The 16,700-nt window shown below is 34.5% G+C and overlaps 11 protein-coding genes and 2 pseudogenes across 13 annotated transcripts, besides 1 other annotated feature; 9 read left to right on the plus strand and 4 right to left on the minus strand.

Moving 5' to 3' along the window:
• Positions 1-16,700: part of a mobile genetic element that runs on past both edges of the window.
• TVAGG3_0275160 (uncharacterized protein) lies at positions 1,147-1,750 on the minus strand (the record flags this gene model as incomplete). The annotated part of the gene is made up of 1 exon (XM_051228698.1): positions 1,147-1,750. A coding segment is annotated over one exon (604 nt), but the record flags the coding sequence as incomplete, so codon positions are not given.
• TVAGG3_0275170 (uncharacterized protein) lies at positions 2,143-2,338 on the plus strand (the record flags this gene model as incomplete). Its single annotated transcript, XM_051228699.1, has 1 exon — positions 2,143-2,338. A coding segment is annotated over one exon (196 nt), but the record flags the coding sequence as incomplete, so codon positions are not given.
• Positions 3,980-4,812, plus strand: TVAGG3_0275180 (annotated as a pseudogene). The gene has a single exon. A coding segment is annotated over exon 1 (833 nt).
• On the plus strand, positions 5,385-5,936 carry TVAGG3_0275190 (integrase core domain containing protein family; the record flags this gene model as incomplete). Its single annotated transcript, XM_051228700.1, has 1 exon — positions 5,385-5,936. One exon carries the CDS (start codon positions 5,385-5,387, stop codon positions 5,934-5,936), a length of 552 nt encoding a protein of 183 aa, XP_051098430.1.
• On the plus strand, positions 6,111-6,776 carry TVAGG3_0275200 (uncharacterized protein; the record flags this gene model as incomplete). Its single annotated transcript, XM_051228701.1, has 1 exon — positions 6,111-6,776. The coding sequence occupies one exon, from the start codon at positions 6,111-6,113 to the stop codon at positions 6,774-6,776; it is 666 nt and encodes a 221-aa protein (XP_051098431.1).
• On the plus strand, positions 7,656-7,904 carry TVAGG3_0275210 (organellar and viral DNA polymerase type B; the record flags this gene model as incomplete). The annotated part of the gene is made up of 1 exon (XM_051228702.1): positions 7,656-7,904. The coding sequence occupies one exon, from the start codon at positions 7,656-7,658 to the stop codon at positions 7,902-7,904; it is 249 nt and encodes an 82-aa protein (XP_051098432.1).
• TVAGG3_0275220 (uncharacterized protein) lies at positions 8,545-8,919 on the minus strand (the record flags this gene model as incomplete). Its single annotated transcript, XM_051228703.1, has 1 exon — positions 8,545-8,919. One exon carries the CDS (start codon positions 8,917-8,919, stop codon positions 8,545-8,547), a length of 375 nt encoding a protein of 124 aa, XP_051098433.1.
• Positions 9,027-9,496, plus strand: TVAGG3_0275230 (KilA, N-terminal/APSES-type HTH, DNA-binding family; the record flags this gene model as incomplete). The annotated part of the gene is made up of 1 exon (XM_051228704.1): positions 9,027-9,496. A coding segment is annotated over one exon (470 nt), but the record flags the coding sequence as incomplete, so codon positions are not given.
• Positions 9,992-10,465, minus strand: TVAGG3_0275240 (uncharacterized protein; the record flags this gene model as incomplete). The annotated part of the gene is made up of 1 exon (XM_051228705.1): positions 9,992-10,465. The coding sequence occupies one exon, from the start codon at positions 10,463-10,465 to the stop codon at positions 9,992-9,994; it is 474 nt and encodes a 157-aa protein (XP_051098435.1).
• TVAGG3_0275250 (organellar and viral DNA polymerase type B) lies at positions 10,555-11,047 on the plus strand (the record flags this gene model as incomplete). Its single annotated transcript, XM_051228706.1, has 1 exon — positions 10,555-11,047. A coding segment is annotated over one exon (493 nt), but the record flags the coding sequence as incomplete, so codon positions are not given.
• Positions 11,921-14,402, plus strand: TVAGG3_0275260 (annotated as a pseudogene). Its single transcript has one exon. A coding segment is annotated over exon 1 (2,482 nt).
• Positions 15,364-15,636, minus strand: TVAGG3_0275270 (uncharacterized protein; the record flags this gene model as incomplete). The annotated part of the gene is made up of 1 exon (XM_051228707.1): positions 15,364-15,636. The coding sequence occupies one exon, from the start codon at positions 15,634-15,636 to the stop codon at positions 15,364-15,366; it is 273 nt and encodes a 90-aa protein (XP_051098437.1).
• On the plus strand, positions 15,682-16,107 carry TVAGG3_0275280 (uncharacterized protein; the record flags this gene model as incomplete). Its single annotated transcript, XM_051228708.1, has 1 exon — positions 15,682-16,107. The coding sequence occupies one exon, from the start codon at positions 15,682-15,684 to the stop codon at positions 16,105-16,107; it is 426 nt and encodes a 141-aa protein (XP_051098438.1).

The following is a 16,700-nucleotide window of genomic DNA, read 5'->3' on the forward strand; positions in this document are numbered from 1 at the left end:
ACATATAAAAGGTTTTTATTCTATATGAAATGAGAAGCAAATCCATCTTAGCTGGTGCCGTTAATGTTCCAATTGAACCAACATCAAATGTTGACTCACGAACGACAAACAATATTGTCATAAAGAACTATAGTTCGGAGTGTTTGAAAGAAAAAGAACCAGAACTTAAGTCGGGAGGGCTCAAAGAGCCCATCTTGGCGCATGGCGCCGTGAATTTAAACTCAGCTTCAAACGCTAACGCTACATCAGATGTTAAGTTAGAGTATCCACCACTGGACCAAATTCTTTCAAGAGAAGCCAACGACAACCCTTACACAAATGTTCAAACAAATCCTTCAGATAACGTAGACCATTACCTTCTTCAGTTATATCAAACTATCTTACTCAAAGACGATAAGAAGCTTTTGACAAATCTTATAAGCAAGAACCAAATAATTCTAACAAAGGAGGACCTTGAAAATGTTATATCACGAATAACAGGGAAACAATGTGTCATTGACTATCTCGACCCTGAAATCGAATGCTGTGGTCAAACGCCACCATTCATGAAAATAGGTAACATCCGCATCATTGAAATACCAGGTACTCCAGGAGTTGAGTTTAAGTATAAATATTCGAACGAGTATACAAAACTTTCAACAGAATATAAATTATGTTTGAAATATGTTTTAGTAAATTAAAGCAGTCAGGAGGGCTCTTTGAGCCCATCTTGGCGCTTTGCGCCGTTAGTCAAAAAAATTTCAAGTTAGCAATTTGTAATATCTATCCAAAACTTCTTCAACAGTATCGAACTCATCTTCATAATGCAAACCTAATCTTATTGACTTGGTGCAGTTCTCACTAACACAATATAGCGCTTTGCGCTCGGCGCCTTTGACGCCTTTTTCTGTTCTCTTGACTGACATAACTAACTCATTTGTTTCATCAAACAGCAACAACCAAAGTTCATGACCTAATACATAACATTCATACTTTATATTTTTAGCTCTGAGTTCTCTTGTAAGCTGTTGCATTTAATATTTTCTAAAAAGTCTACTTCAACAGTCATTCGCACTGGTGCCTTCAGTTCTACAGGCTCTCCTTGAAAGTCAACTAGTCTGAATTGCATGTCTTTCAAATTATGAGGACTAATGCGAACCCATTTACCTAAATGAGTTGCTATGACAGGAACGTTTGGAATGAACATTGAATTTACTTCATAACAGAAAGACTTATATTCTACTGAACCTTTACTATTAACTCCTGAAATACCTGTGACATTAGCTATTTTTGACTCAATGTATAAACAATTGCCATAACATACGTATGGAACAGATTTCATCTCAATCGTTTTGTCAATACTTTTCAAAGGAAATGTCATATGGTATGCTCCCAGAAGCAATTGAACTCTATGACTCATTCGTGTTATCTTAAACTCCTTCGCATAACTGAACTTCAAAACTCCTGCAATAAGTTTAACATTCATTAAGTTTTCTTCGTTCTCCTTGTTTATTGTAGTATTTATGAGCGCATTTAACACTCCAGCTAATGTTTCCATCTTATATTCTACATTATTGTGAAATCTTATTTCATGCTTCTTTCCATCTATTTCAAACTCCATGAAATCTGTTTCATCTGTTATGACAAAAGTTGCGATAGTATTGAAGTCAACAACTCTGAAAGCAAGCGCTTCATTCTGAAGACCTAAGTTTGTTTGTAGCTTTACTGTTCCGTATTCGTTTGGGTCAGTACTTTGCAAATAGAACAACATTTTATTCTCATTAAAATATGACTATTGCTGCATATGCGTATGAAACAAATGAAGCAAGAAGAGCACATGAACTAGTAAACGAAAACTCAACTTTAACCATTGAAGGCAATGATTTAGTCATTGACGATGGAAAAACTAAAAAAGTCATTGATTTCGATACTTTTAACACTTATGACCCATTCATTACAATAAGTAAAGTTCCTATCATAAATGATGGAACGGTGCAATATATAAATTCTACAGTAGATGCCTCATTAGTGAAAGTACTGAATGTTCTCATTGAATTGTTAAAGAGCTTTCGATTTGACGACAACATTAAATGCCTAAAGAATTTAGTCATGAATGAGAAACAAATATTAGGAGTTGCTGGTAGCAGTAATGATGTACACCTTATGACATTAGAATATTATAACGAACATAAAGATGAACTGAAAGGAGAGAAGGGTGACACCGGACCACAAGGAATACAAGGACCTCAAGGAATACAAGGACCTCAAGGAATACAAGGACCTCAAGGCGAAAACGGTTTGGATGGAAAGGATGGAAAGGATGGAAAAACTGCTAAATCATGGATATGGGACCTTATAAATACTGGTTTAACAGCTGCTTCATATGGAGTTCTTCAATACCAAATCGGAAAGATATGGGCAGTACTTGGTGAAGAAGCTTTAGATGATGTTAAAAATGCTTTGAACTTCATTTCAAATGGTTCGGATACTATTAAAACTTTATCTGGTTGGATGCAAGAAACAAGGAGTCAAATAGATACTGTAAGACGTATAGCAAACAATGCACGTACGGGATTGGATACTTTACGAAAAGCACAAAATACACTAAAGGAAGCAAATGATATTCTTGGCTCAGTATCAGACATGCATGAAGATTGGCTTAAAGGTATTGACAAATCTTTAAAAAATCACAGTCAGTCTATTGCTGACTACAAGAAAAGTATAGATTTTTTACATAGTGCTATGGACGTACATGATGGAAGCATAAGGAACTTACTTAATGCTAACAATAACTTACCAGGAACTATTAAAGCATTTATAAAGTCCTTTGTAAAACCCGGTGCTCTAACATTTAGGTCTTTGAGAGCAAGAGCATTGAAGTCAAGAGATGCAGAAACTCCAACAGAAACTCCAGAAGGAACTGAAACAACAGAAACTCCAGAAGAACCACCAAAACCAACAGCTAATGAAATATTGTTCGAATATTTTCCAAGGTACTCTGTTCTCATTGCATACATTCAAGAAATACTTAAGAAAGCAGACTTGACTTTAGGAGATGATGAAAGTTCTGTATATCTTTCGTTCCAATTCCAAATAGCAGAACTTTTGAGACAGATATGCTTAATGTATGACAACATCTCTGATTTCACAAGATATGACGACGACCATGACCCCGAACACGGTGAAGAAGAAGTTTTACAAACATCCATTAAGACAGGAAAGGTTTTAACTCAAAGTCTCATTATTGACACCAAAGATGGCGAAGTGGACGTTCTTCAAGAGCTGAAGAAAAATACTTCTTCGGGAGGTGGTGGTAGGCATGAACTTGAAATAAATGAGATAGAAGAGAAATTAGCCGAAAAAGCAGATAAAGAACATAAACACAATATCTCCGATATAAATGAACTTCAAGCTACATTAAATAGTAAAGCGGACAAAAATGAACTTGACGCAACGAACAAAGTTTTGAAATCTCATAAACACAATATCTCCGATATAAATGAACTTCAAACTTCTTTAGACAATAAAGCAGACAAAAACCATGTTCATTATATAAGTTCTGATGAACAGATTATAACGGACTATCATGGATATTTAACACAGGGTGAAAAAGTGAATACGAAAAATGTTAATGAAAGAAGATATAAATTCATTCGTGCTAAAGGTTATGACATACACTGTACTGTACAGTATGACACAGGTATAGCACCACAATCATTTGGTTATAACGCTGAAATTTATGCTTCATACTTCTTTGTTAACGGTGTATTAGTTGAACCAAGATTTACTTTGAGAGTTAAGTCAAAAATAACTTTTGAAGATGCTATTAAAAGTAAAGCTGACAAAACAGAACTTGACGCAACGAACAAAGTTTTGAAATCTCATAAACACAATATCTCCGATATAAATGAACTTCAAACTTCTTTAGACAGTAAAGCCGACAAAAATCATACACATAAATCCTTCACTACTGTTAGAGCAGACGACATAATATTGAACTATGATTTGGGTTCAAGTGCACCTTTAGAGAATCCGAGTACAAGCGTAAAAGATACTCTTAACAATTTAGATAAGAGTTGCAGGAATATCGAAGGTCATGCCAGAAACTTTGAAGCATATGAACTACCAGCAATGTTAGACAGTAAAGCCGACAAGAACCATACACATAAATCCTTCACTACTGTTAGAGCAGACGACATAATATTGAACTTTGACCTTGGTTCAAGTGCACCATTAGAAAATCCAAGTACAAGCGTAAAAGATACTCTTAACAATTTAGATAAGAGTTGCAGGAATATCGAAGATCATGCCAGAAACTTTGAAGCATATGAACTACCAACAATGTTAGATAAGAAAGCAGACAAAACAGAGCTTCAAACATTAAAGACAGAAATACTTCAAACATTATATCCTATAGGCTCTATTTATACGTCAATGAATTCAACAAATCCAGAAACAGTTTTAGGTTTTGGTATGTGGGAGCAGATTGTAGATAAATTCTTATACTGTGCGAACTCTTCAAAGCAAACAGGAGGTTCGAAGAAAATTACTGAAGCAAACCTTCCACCGCACACTCATACAGGAACTACAAACACAACAGGTAGTCATTCACATTCAATAACAAAAAGAGGTTATACAAATCTTGCAGCAGGTTCGGATAGACAGGGAATGCATAGATATGATATTTCAAGTGACCCAGTAGATTCAAGCACAGGTATTTTCTGTGGAACCACAGGAAATCATTCACACACTTTCACAACAAATCCAACAGGCTCGGGTGAAGATTATATGCCACCATTTGTGACTATATTCGCATGGTACCGCGTTCAATGAACGCGCTTGAGCCTAGAATAAAATCTTTAACTTTACATAAATGAGCTTGAAAGAAGTATTCGAACAACATCCATGGAGGTCTTTTAAGAAATTCAATGAAGCTGCAAAGAGTTCGGGATTTACTAACAGAGCTGAAGTGAAAAGGTTCTTTGACAAAAATGTTGTACATCAAACAAAAATAAATCCTTACGACTACTTTTTACCAATTTACTCCAACACTCCTGACGCATACCAATTTGACACTCTCATTCAAAGCAGAAAAGGAGGACATAAACCATTCCTCATCTTCATTAATGTTAACACTCGCAAAGCTTTTGCGTATATAATGAGAAATAAAGGAACTCATGAAGTGTTAAGAGTTTTACAAAAGTTTGTAGCAGAACATAGCCCAAGTATTTAACATCAGACCAAGACGTGCATACCTCAGCAACGAAATCACAGAATTTCTCATTAAGCATAACATAACTCACTACACTACTGAAGACCATAACCATAACATACTCGGTATCATTAACCGCTTCATAAGGACTCTCAGAGATTTAAATCAAGAGCGAGACTTTACCGAAGAAACAATGAAACATTTCATCGAAGTTTACAATTCCTCAACACATTCTACAACAGGACATACACCAAATTCAATGACACAACAACAAGAAGAAAAGTATATACAAAAGAAACGAAGTCAAACACAAAATATCAGAAATTCAACACAATTTACTCTCATTCCTGGAACAAAAGTTCGTGTAGTTCTTGACGACAAACCGTTGACAAAGAAACGTTTAAGGTTAAGTCGAAATTATTATATCGTAGACTCTACGCAAGGTAATGGATATCTTATAAAAGCTGCTGACGACTCCATAGCATTTTACCCTCGTCATAAATTAGTTGAAAGTAGTAATGGCGAACTTGCTGAAACCATTGACGAAGCAAAGCGAGGAGTGGTTATTGAAATACTTGACTACAACATAAACGATGACACTTATAAAGTAAGATATGAAGGAGGCGTTGAAGATGTTATACCATCTAAGAACTTGAGAGAATCTAAACCAACTCATCTGGGACCATTAGAGCGGGAGTACTGGAAAGATAAAAACATGCCAGAAAGAATAAGAAAATTCTTCTAAACTTTTTCGTTGGATGTAAATCAGACAAAAATATATTATAGGTGAAGAGGTGAGATTTCACCTGTTTTCTCACCTGTTTTTTCACCTCTTGAATTTTCGTGAATTTCCTTAAGATAGAAAAAATAAAGTTAGTTTTATTTTTATTTATTTTTTATTTTGTATGTAAAGACAATAATGTCAGTCGAAGCAAAAACATTCACGAACAAATCTAATGGTGAAACATTCACAAAAGGCACTTATAACGGTATTGAAGTCTTACGTAGAGACAAGGATGGTTACATTAATGCAACAAAGATGGCAAGAGAAGCAGGAAAGTTAAACCATTTAAACAGATTTCTCAATAGTGCTAAAATGCAGGAAATTCTTGAGTTTTGGTTGAAAGAATACGGTCGAGCCAAAAGTGGCTCAACCTCAAAACAAGCATTTTATGAGCTTACTAAGGGCGTTATGAATGAATTCAAAGGTATTTACATACATGCTGACCTCGTTCATTTTGTTGCTGAATGGTGCTCTGTAAAGTATGCATTTTATGTCAAAGATATTATGGACTCCATAGACAAGAAAGTTCATGAGAAGTTAGATGAAGAAGAACTCGAAGATACAGTGGAGAATGCTAAACCTTTGTTCGAAGAAGAAGTTGGAAAAATGTGTGAAAAACAATTAGAACATGAACGTGAGATATATTATGGTTATAGAGATTCTCCATACGAACTAGACCAATGGGAACAAGAAGATTTAAAGAGAGAATTTAGAGAATATGAACTCGCTAAGATAGCATTTGAAGCTGCAGAAAAGAAGTTAAAAGTTTGGGGTCGTTTTGTAAAAAAATATTGTGAGTAAATGAACCATTTATTTTTATTGAATTCACCAAAAAATATAATTTAGGTGAAGAGGTGAGATCTCACCTGTTTTTTCACCCTCGTGAATTTTCGTGAATTTCCTTAAGATAGAAAAAATAAAGTTAGTTTTATTTTTATTTATTTTTTATTTTGTATAAAAGATATGATTTCAACAATCGGCACAACAACAATTCAAGCCGCGAACGGCGGGACTCTGTCCACAACAACTTCACCAAACTCGTTAGTCATGAATCCAACATCTATGTTAGTAGAGATGGAAAGCTTCATTCCTTCTTCATTTACTTTCGAAACAGAAATACAAAAAATTAAGCAGGAACTTTTAACAAGTAATTTAGACTGTAGTGCGAAAGATGAAACAAATGAACAGTATCTTTATGAAATGGAGGACCTCATCGACCATTTACCTAAACTACCTGAAATTCAGCATCAAAAACTAACTATTCCTGAATTCGACGAAATTGAAGTCAAAGCAACTGACTCAGTAGAAATAAAGAAGTTCATACGTAAAGTAAATTATGAATTCCTTGGTTTTCATTGCAACCATAAAGTTATGGACAAAGATTGCGATATGGTATATAAGAATGTTTCTGACATATATAAATCTGAAGAATTTAAGACCTACGACAACTTTGTTTCGTTAGTTGCTGAATGTGTTTGGGAAATAAGAGATAAAGATAGAAGAGGCAAAGTATGGAACGAACAACTAAGACCCGCTATGTTTGAGATGAAGAGAGCAATTGACGCTTTAGTTGTTCTAGCAGGTCAAATTTCAATGTATAATGCAAAAATGAACCCACAATGTTCAAAATGTAAAGCAGCAATAAGGAAATATAACTACTCCGTCAAAGAGATAGAAAGAATGCGAAACGACTATGCAGACTTAAAGAAAGAAGCAGAAAAGCCAGCAGAAGATAAAATGGACATGTTAGCATTTCTGAACAAAAACTATCCAACAGTAGAAGATTTCCTTCTATCTGACGTCAAGAAGAAATATAAAGAGACTTTCGGCATTGTTAAAACTTTTGATATCCTCAGCGAAGAAATAGAAGCTACAAAACTGTTTAGGATTTCAAATATACATCGTACAATTCATGTAAAACGCTTGTGAAAAAAAGAGGTGAAAAATTAGGTGAAAAAAGAGGTGAAATCTCACCTCTTCACCTAAATTATATTTTTGGTCATTTACACTCATTTACGAAGAAGTCATGACAAAGCATTTACGATGAAATCTTGACAAGGCATTTACGAAGAAGTTATGACAAAGCATTTACGAAGAAGTTATGACAAAGCATTTACGAAGAAGTTATGACAAAGCATTTACGAAGAAGTTATGACAAAGTCATGAGGGTGAAAAATTAGGTGAAAAAAGAGGTGAAATCTCACCTCTTCACCTAAATTATATTTTTGGTCAAAGCTTCCACGAGAGAAAAGATTCCTCATTTGCTAAGGATTCCAAAAATGAAAAAATCGTTGATTTCGGCTGAGAAAAAACGGCAAAAACCCTTCTTCCACGGGAACAAAGAAATAAAGAAGAAATAAAGTAAATTTTTTATTTATTCCCGTGGAAGATAGAGCACTTTTATGACACTTTTTATTCACGACAAACAAGACAAATAAAGAAAATAAGAAAATACGGCGCTGTCGCGGTTCGAACCACAGACCCTGACCCCTCCATAACACCACCTTAGACCACTGTGCTACGTAGCCTGTCGACATAAGATTTTATAAATTGCATATTTGACGTAAATTTATTTCCATCTGGCTTCCCACTGCATAAGATATTCATACGTGTTTGTAAGACATTCATTAAACTTCTTTTCTATTGCATCTAATCTTGCGTTATTTTTTTCAATAACTTGTCTGTATTCTTCATCATCTCCAGCAGTGTTTGGGTCTTCACGTTTAAAATATTCATTGTTAACCAATTTTTTATCTACAAATTTTATTAGTGTTTGATTCACTTCGTTATGATAACGGTCATATTCTTTCAATACGTAAGTGAAGACAAAATGCGTCGTACCTTCAATCTTAAAGCTTAAAGAACTTTCAACACAGTTTTGAGGGTCTGTCAGTGCGTCAATGAGATAGTATTCGAAGTCAGTCAATAATCTTTTTAAAGTCATTTCATACAGGATAAAATTTAATGTTGTGAAGAAATAGTGTTTATCTCAAAAAAAATAAAGTTAGTTTTTATTTTATTTATTTTTTTATCCTGTATGTAAAGACAGATATGTCAACATTAGAGAACACAACAACTGCTATCGTTCATGAAGTCATAAATGAAGAATACGAATACATACAGTATAACAAACAATTGAGACTCATTCGTTCTGTCAAAGACGACATGTACCAAATGCAAAGTATTTTGACGGCTTGTTTTGCTCCAGATACTAAGCTTCCTAAAGACTGGTTTAGGAACCAAAGCACCATAGAACTATTAAGTGAAGCACAGCGAGACGTACTTTTTTCTGAAAACAGTGAAGAACAGCGAGTAGGTAAAAAATCCCAGTCGCCAAAACTCTATGAAAACCGTGAAAAATTGCCAAACGGTTTGAGAGGATATTATGTTCATAGACTTTTAGTAAATGCAGTTGCAATGTGGGCTTCACCACGTTATGCTTGGAATATTTACAAACTTCTTGACGAACTTCACAGACAAGAACGTGGAGAGATGGAAAAGAAACTTCAAGCAAAAGATGAAGTCATTGAATCCAAAGACAAAAGCATACAGAAAAGAATACCGCGTTCAGTACCAAAAGGAAAGGAAAAGAACTATAAGTATATGATTTATACTGAAGAGTTGGAGAATGAAGAAGACAGAGATATGGTTATGTTGCATTTAGTCAGAAGAAACAACAAAAGCTTTTACGACCTTGCTAAAATATATAAATCTGACAGAAACTGGTTCTATCGTGAAAACTTACCGATTTCAATGACACCGAATGAGCAAATAAAAGAAATTGTCAAAAATACTCTTCCTCAAACACACTATGACATCAAAGGTTGCACAATACTTACCTTCAAAGAAGACTTACCATTACTGAAGGAAAAAATAACAGAATATTTCGATAACTTCAAAGAGGAAGAATGAAGTCACGACAACATTAACGAAGAAGTCACGACAACATTAACGAAGAGAGAATGAGGTGAAAAAACAGGTGAAATCTCACCTCTTCACCAAAAATATATTTTTGGTTAAATAGCTTCAGGGTCAATTTCTTCAACCATTTCACTTCCTTCGTCAATGTCAATAGAAGCTTCTTCAACCTTTGGTAAGAACTTTTGTATAACATCTTTGTTCGTTATTGTCTTCAGAGATGAAGGATAATATTTCACATTTATTTCACCCTTCTTATATTCTTTCTGTTCGGAAAGATTCATAGCAATACTGAAGAAGTCAATGTTGGAGTTCTTTATAACAGTATAATGAGTATCTTTGACATTCACGAAGAAACCCTTTTGTTTCAAAACTACTGCTAACTCTTGTGAAGTATAACGTTTGCGGTCAATGACAATAGCTAATGGTCTGACATACTGACCGAACTTAGATTCTTTCACAAACTTCTTGTTAAAGATAACATTAACGTTTGAAGCATTATTGAACTCATTCTTGATGGCAGTAGCGAGAGCATTGTATGAAAAGAACTTGCAATCTTGCATGTGTTTCATTAAAATAAAAATTTAAATTATTTTGAAAAATAACTTAAAAAAATCTAATCTAATTTTTTCAAAAAATATTTTTTTATTTCCTACTAAAGATGTATCGGAAGTTGTCTAAGTTAGAACACTCGGAAATAAAACAACTTCTTACAGAAGCTAATATAGATGTTGCAAAACATTACGCGACAAACAAAAAAGCACTCGCTGACTTCATTAAAGACTACAATGGTGCAATAAGTTATGATAGAATTCATGAGTTCATAAAGCCGCAACGCGGCGAGGACGAAGTCCATGCAAGAGCATTTCCTTTAAATGACATTGCTATTGACTTATATCATAGACGTTCAGTACCTCATGAAGTAAGAAGAGAAATGTTTGACATAACAAATGCGAACGTTGGTCATACTCGTAAAGCTCTTTCGCATGATGTTCGTCAAGAGATGTTTGACATAACAAATGCAAACGTTGGTGAAACAAGAAGAAGAGACGACACACTGAAACAACAGAGAAGAGAGATGTTTAAAAGTGCTATAGAACAAGTTCGCAAAGCTAACGATGTCATTCGTTCCATTGACGACAAACCAAAAGAAGGTGAGAGATGGTTAAAGAAAGATGAAGAGAATAGGAAGAGAATGTGAAGTCAGGCAATAGACTCATTGACTTTAACATCGAAGCTTTAGATGAACCAAAACAGAGAATATTTACACAAACATTTCGGTAAGGTTTTCATGAGACTCTTAGAGAAAATTAAAATAAACTCGCAACAAAGATGGATGGTATGTTATAAACTTGGTGGAAAGTATGAATGTTCTACGTTAAACCTCAATAATATTGGAACATTACTACATCAGCTCTTGAAGGAGAACTTTATATCAGAGATAGAAGCAAATGCTGCAGGTATTGTTGAAATGCACTATGACTTCTTCTTGACAAACATAAAGAATCTTACTGAAATAAAGATGTATGATTTAACAGAATATGAAGGCTTAACGATGTCAGATGTAAAGAAAGGCAAACCAAAAAAGAGACCATATAGAGATGAAAGCACACTGACAAATGACCAGAAAGCCATTTTGGAAGCTCTTAAGCAAACAGGAAACCCAGCACTTATAGAAAGCTTTTGGAAAGATAATGGTGAAAGAAGTTTTATAAGAAGAGAAGCGGTCAGTTATGGAAGTATCTTTGCACATTACCTATAAATCTTGAACGCTACCAAATCTTCAATGAACTGAACAAAAGAACTGCAATACTTATGACAGAGGACAATTGTTTCGTTTATGCTTGCATTCAGGCTGGAGTAAATGAAGAAACTATTGACCACATGAGAGAAGTCATTCGTGTTAGAGACTTTCCTCAAAGTAAAGTACAAGAAATTTCTGACGCAACAGGTATAGCATTTAATGTTACCATTGGTTATTTCAATGACTCAAGACATAATGAAATAAAGAGATATATACCAAAAGAATGCGAAACTGTTAGAACTATTGACTTACTTCTTGTTGAAGACCACTACATGCTAAATGAAAGACTTCCAATGACAACATACTTCATTCGAAACTATAAAGAAATTCTCAAAGCTTGTGGTGGAATGAACATTGAGAAACAGATGAAGATTTATACAAAGAGAGAAGATAAATATGTAGTTCGTTATGATAGAACAACACCGTTATGGGATGTTATGAAAACATTGTGGGAGTGCAAATATTTCGAACCTATTTCTTATGGAGAACTTTTCACATATACTACTGACTTATATAAACAGAACCTTGCACCATTTAAAGATTTGACATATGCTCCAAAGTATTGTGTACAACTGAAGAAGAAAGCAGAGTCAAAAGAAGTAAATAAAGCTAAATGTAAATTCATTCCTGAGCACGTTTTCTTTGCTGACTTTGAGTGTAGTACGGATGGCTTTCATAAAGCTTTTAACATCTGTTATGACAGTGAAGATGGTTCAGTGAGTGAAAGCATTTGGGGTCAAAACTGTGCAACAGAATTTTTGGAAAGACTCCCTGACAAGAGTTTAATATATTTTCACAACCTCAGTTATGACATAAACTTCATCTTAAGACACATGACAGAAGTGAAAGGAACTCCCATCATTAAAGGTTCACGAACAATGCAAATAACTGGTTTATATAAAGGACGGGCAATTATTATAAAAGACTCTTACAGTGTTATAAATAAGAAGCTTAAACTATTTCCTGCTATGTTTAACTTACAAACAGGACCGAAAGAAGTATTTCCATATAACTACTACAGCAGTGTTTTGTTAGCAAATGACAACAGAACTGGTGTCATTTCTGAAGCATGTAAGTTTATCCGGGATGCAGATACATTTATGAAAAACATAGATTCCATCAAAGGTTGCAGAATAGATGAGAACCACTTCGACTTAGAAAAATATAGCACGTTTTACTGCAAACAAGATGTAAGAATTTTAAGAGAAGGTTTTGTAAAGTTCCGCAATGACTTATTGAAAGAGTTTGATTTAAACGTTTATGACTACGTTAGTATTTGTTCAATTGCTAACAAATTGTTTGAGAACAGAGTATACTTCCCGAATGGAAATCTTTATGACCTCTCAAATAAACCAAGAGAATTTATTTCGAGATGCATTCAAGGTGGAAGATGTATGTTGTCAGATAACATGAAACAAAAGAGCAAAAAGAAACTCATTGCTGACTTCGACACTGTTTCATTATATCCTTCAGCTATAGCAAGACTTTATACTTTAGAAGGTATTCCAAAAGTATTGAAGGAAGAAATGTTAAACACAGAGTATCTCATGAGACATTTATTCGATGATGACCAAAAGGAACCCATTGGTGAAAAGTTTATGTCTGGCTTCTTTGTTCTCATTAAGATAACAGAGATTGGTATACCCAGACACTTTCATTTAATAGTTTGCGACCCTGAACTAAATCCAGAACTTAACGTTCCAAGAAGTTCAAACACTTGCTGTCTCATGTATGTTGACCATATAACATTACAAGACCTCATAAAATATCAAGGTGTCAAATGTGAAGTGTTGCAAGGATACTATTACGATGGAAACAGAGATATGAGAATAAGAGATGAAGTAAAGAAGTTGTTTGAGTTAAGGTTAAAGTATAAGAAAGAAGAAAACCCCTTACAAGAAATTATAAAACTCATTCTGAACAGCATTTATGGCAAAACTATTCTATCTCCTATTGAGTCAAAAATAACCATAGTAGATGACAAAGATGCTATAAGATATGCTATAAGAAATTACAACCATATAGTGAAGTTCGAAGGTTTGGATGGTTCAGATAAAACTATTTTCAAGCTAACGAAAAGCATTTGCAGACACTTTAACTTCTGTCCACTTGGTGTTAATATTCTGTCTATGTCAAAACGTATTATGAATGAAGTATTCTGTACTGCAGAGGACATGGGTCTTCAAATATTTTACCAGGATACCGACAGTATGCACTTATATAATGAAGACATCCCAAAGCTTGCAGCAGAGTTTAAGAAGAGATACGGTAGAGAACTTATAGGAAAGAACCTTGGTCAATTTCATAGCGACTTTGCAGAAATAACACCTGGAAAACAAAGTTTAGCTTATAAAAGTATTTTCTGTGGAAAGAAGACCTACATAGACTTACTCACGAATGATTTAAATGAAGTTGCATTTCACTGCAGAATGAAAGGCGTGAAGCAAGATGTTATTGCTTTAACCGCTAATGAAATGTTTCCTGAAGCTATACAATGCTATTACAATGAAGATAAGAACATTCACATACCTGTTGGAACATATGACAAAGACTCTGAGTTCAGTTTAATGAAACTTTACAAAGCACTTTATGATGGTCAAGAGATTGCATTCGACTTATGTAAGTCATGTCAACCTTGCTTTGCTGAAAAGTTCAACTTTTCAATAACGACTAAAACAAGCTTTATTCGTAAGTTGAAGTTCTGAGGTCATTTATTTTTGTCAGCAATGAGGTCATTTGTGATAAAAATAAGCCGCTAGCGGCATGGGCGAAGCCTATGTGGTCATTTACAATACAGCTATTGTAGAGTTTAACAATTGTGCTTCAATGTATAAACAATCTTTCCCATCTGGAGGTAAGAACACTGGGCACTTATGGTCATGAGTGGAGAACATGTCTATCCAAAACTCACGATTGAAGCCAGTAAGCTTGTAATACTTAGGATTTGACAGTGGTGAAGTTCTTGTATGACCAATGAACTCATTTTCAACTCCCTTACTTAAGTTTGAATATAATATAGCTTGCTTTCTATCCCAAATGCCAGGTGTTACAATCTTTGAAAATTCATTTTTCCTCGGAAGTATTGCATCATAATTGAAAACATTCTTGAAGTCTTCATTGGGTTCAGAGATTTGAAACCTTATACGTAATGGATTTTCTTTCTTTTTAGCGACTTCATTGAATGGTGAATATATCAAACTGACAGTCATGAGTTCCATCTTCATTTTCATTAAATTCATAATGAAAGTCTATAAGTTGTGGCTGACTACCTTCTTCTTTCAGTTGTGCAAGAAACTCACGTAAAGGCTGTAAAGTTTGTACTTCAATATTGAACTTTTTCTCGAACATCTCATTAAATGAAATCATACATTGCAACAATGTTGTATCGTCTTTAAAGTATTTGTATATGTGAATGTTTTGGGCGCTTAAAGACTGTTCGTCATTTTCTATCTCGACTTGAAGTATAAAGTCAACCTTTCTGAAAGCACGTGTTATATACATAGATGTTATGCCAATGTACTTCTCTTCATTTATGTTCACAATCCAGTCTGTTGGAAACTTAAACGTTACTCTGTTCCCCTTTATTTTGACGTCAGGGTTTTCACTACTGAACGCAACAGATAAAGGTATTTGTCTATACATTTAGTTTGGATAAAAATAAACCATTTACTCTTTCTTTGCTTCAGCTTCCTTTGCTTTTTGTTCTTCCTTTGCTTTTGCTTCTTCTCTAGCTTTTTTCGCCAGCAAACGTGGGTTCTTCTGTCTTCCAGCAGCTAATGCAGCTAGTTGTTTTTCACTAAGTTTTCTCTTTGGTCTCTCTGGCTTTTGTTCTGGTTTTTGTTCCTTCAGTTCGGATAAAATTTGTTCACGAATTTCTTTCTTCAATGCTTCAACATCTATGACCCCTTGGGTCTTGTCCGTAGGATTTGACTGAGTCATTTGACTGTAGATAAAAAACTAAATTAAAACTTTAACCGATGTAAAATGAGCTTGTCAAAATCAGAACGAGAGTCTATTATATTAAATGACGCCAGAGGAATACAACATCCTTTCTATTATGTAAGTCAGAGTAAAGATGGTAAAATATATGTAAGAAAAAGAAAGGTTCCATTAGCGAATACAGAGAGCGACAACATTAAGGTGCATGGCAAGGGCGAAGCCCATATAAAACCTTCTGTACAAACTGAGCCACCAAAAGAACAAGAAGAAAAGAAGCCAGATGTACTTTCAATAACGAACCAAGAGCTTATTGCAAAGTTCATGAATTTCATTGAAAAGCAAACCGAGTCAAAGAACCCTGACCCACCAGTGAAAGAAGTCGAGACAAAAGAGAATGTACAGTTCATTGAAAATGTCAAGAAACAACTTCCACCACGAATACCAAGAAGAAGAGTGAGAATAATGAAGTAAATAGATATTTTTATCTGAAGTAAATACATGCAGAACGAACAGTTAAACGAATTTACTCCAGCAGAGCATATTCATCAGATTCGCTCATATTTCGATATCATAGACAATGCAGTTCAAATTGGTGACACTAATAGAAAATATTCTGACGCAAAGATTCCATCACAACCTGGAACTGCTAAAGATAACACATGGGTAACATTCAATCTCTCACCTCCTGGTGAAAATATGTTGGACCTTTACAATACATTCATTACGTATAAAATGGAAGGTCAATTTATTGTAGATAAAGAAATTGGTTCAGGTTCCAATAAAACAAACCCACCAGGATTTTGGATTGGTTTCGATGACGCTTTCTATGCAGTTGCTGGATATCAAATCCTTGCAAATGGTCGTATCGTATATTCTCAAGACAACGCAAGAGAAGAAGCATATATAACTTCAAACTCACAAACTACCGAACAAATAAAGAAAGTCGATGTTTTTTCAAAGACTCGACATAAAGATGTATGGAGTCATTCGGGAACATGCAGAACAGGACAAATTGTTGGTGGTCCAATTACAGCAGGAAAATCATTTGATTTTAAGCTTCGTTT

Source organism: Trichomonas vaginalis, chromosome V (assembly GCF_026262505.1).
Source record: "Trichomonas vaginalis G3 chromosome V, whole genome shotgun sequence".
Classification (NCBI taxonomy): domain Eukaryota; phylum Parabasalia; order Trichomonadida; family Trichomonadidae; genus Trichomonas; species Trichomonas vaginalis.